The sequence below is a fragment of the Triticum urartu genome, chromosome 7A, assembly GCF_056163025.1.
Source record: "Triticum urartu cultivar PI428250 chromosome 7A, HENAU_Tu73, whole genome shotgun sequence".
Lineage (NCBI taxonomy): Eukaryota > Viridiplantae > Streptophyta > Magnoliopsida > Poales > Poaceae > Triticum > Triticum urartu.
Genome location: NC_141879.1, coordinates 313,096,062 through 313,097,641, shown reverse-complemented (window position 1 = coordinate 313,097,641; position 1,580 = coordinate 313,096,062). Strand labels below are relative to the sequence as shown.

General features: G+C 49.4%; 1 protein-coding gene across 1 annotated transcript; it reads right to left on the bottom strand.

The window, feature by feature from the left end:
• Window positions 1-373: 373 nt before the first annotated feature.
• LOC147959452 (B3 domain-containing protein Os03g0212300-like) lies at window positions 374-1,050 on the bottom strand. Its single transcript, XM_087532655.1, has 3 exons — window positions 946-1,050; window positions 627-860; window positions 374-493 (listed from the first exon to the last, which is right to left on the bottom strand). Exons 1-3 carry the CDS (start codon window positions 1,048-1,050, stop codon window positions 374-376), a joined length of 459 nt encoding a protein of 152 aa, XP_087388781.1.
• Window positions 1,051-1,580: the final 530 nt, after the last annotated feature.

The window sequence follows — 1,580 nt, the reverse complement described above, 5'->3', positions numbered from 1 at the left end:
TTCTCCTTCCTCAGCCTGATGCGCCAAGAGCGGCGAGGCGGTGGAGGCGGTGGAGGCAGTGGGATGTAGTCTTCTACATCAATTGGCGTGGTCATGTCGCCCAGCTGTGGGATCGCCGGCGCCACCACCGGTGCGTGGCCATTGTCAGGCACCACCACCATCGCGAGGCCACCTTCAGGCACGGCCATCGCTAGGTCATCCTCAGCCACCTCCATCTCTTGCCCATGGTCAGCCATCACCATCTCTTGCCCTTGGTCAGCCACCACCAGCGCTAGGTCATCCTCAGCCTGATGCCCATCGTCATCCTGCAGCTCCTCATCCCCACTCTGCTCCTCTTCTCCCGCACTCCAGTCCGGATCATCCTTCTTGTTGTCTATGCTGCTGCCAGAATCGCTGTTGCTTTCGCTACAGCCAGAATCGCTGTTGCTTTCGCTACAGCCATGGTCGCTGCTGCTTTGGCTGTAGCCATTGTCGCTGCTGCTGCTCCCATTACCTATCCAAATGCAACAATGACCGTTAACAATCGATGTGAGACAAAGCCAAATGTAGAGGAATAAGAAGAGGCAGAACGTACCGGCATCATAATCTTCAGCGTAGCGCATGCGACACATAGTCGCGTTGAACACCTTCGCGATGAGCATGGTGGCGTCGTCGTCGTACCTGAAGAGAAGGAAGTACCCCAGCCGCAGGTCGTAGGCACGGTAGAACTTCTCCCACCCATGAGACAAGTACATGTGGCCCTCCTTGATTACCAACTCCACATCCCACAGCCTGCGAAACCCGCTGCCGGCCTGTCGCACCTTCACATTATTTGGCGGATCTTCACCCATTAGCATGTTCTTAAAACTGTCAGGCAGCCTCTGCAGTTTGGGACAATGAGTGATGTAGGCAAACAACAGATATCATAATGAGATGGGTGAAGGGGAGATCTCTCGTTTTATATACCTGCGTCATGGATGATACTGAAGTCCCAAGTATGACAGTGAAGAACTCGGAAGCATCCAACTCATACTGCGGTGTCGCAGAGCGGCGGTGGCTGCTTCCCGCCATCTCTGATAAGCAGCAGAAGAGATATTTTTATGATACAAGAAGAAAGCAGCCACAACTACAGTAAAAACAAGCAACTACACACACAGGAGTTGTAAAATATCCCTGCTATTCTTTTTTACATAAACATGTAATTAGTCAAGACAACTTCTCTCATATTTTTAAACTTCCATTTATTTTAATCTACGGTAGAGACATGACATCATCACCCTCTAATAGGCTACATTTACTTTGGCATGTGAAATGCAGTTACAATACTCTAGCATCTACCACAGTTGACTGCCTAGAGCATAGTGAAGAGAATTCATTGGGGCATGAGAACTAATAACTCGCAGCGTCGAGGGAAGCAAATCGTTGACAGGGCATAACAGGGCATCTGCATTGGCATGAACAGAAGAAGCACATTATTCACCAAAAAAGTCGAGGGCAAACGTTATTGACAGCAGAAACCACCAAAGCAGCTGATTTCTTCAACATGGCAACATATATATATTCCCCAATGTAAATGGCATGGAAATTATGCATGCACTTGA

Bases quoted from the DNA above. Each gene is read 5' to 3' on its own strand.
- LOC147959452 (XM_087532655.1), bottom strand. From the start codon at position 1,050: ATGGCGGGAAGCAGCCACCGCCGCTCTGCGACACCGCAGTATGAGTTG. The intron at 861-945 runs GTATATAAAACG...CCCAAACTGCAG, and splicing joins CAGTATCATCCATGACGCAG to AGGCTGCCTGACAGTTTTAA. The intron at 494-626 runs GTGTTCAACGCG...GCATTTGGATAG, and splicing joins CCACCATGCTCATCGCGAAG to GTAATGGGAGCAGCAGCAGC.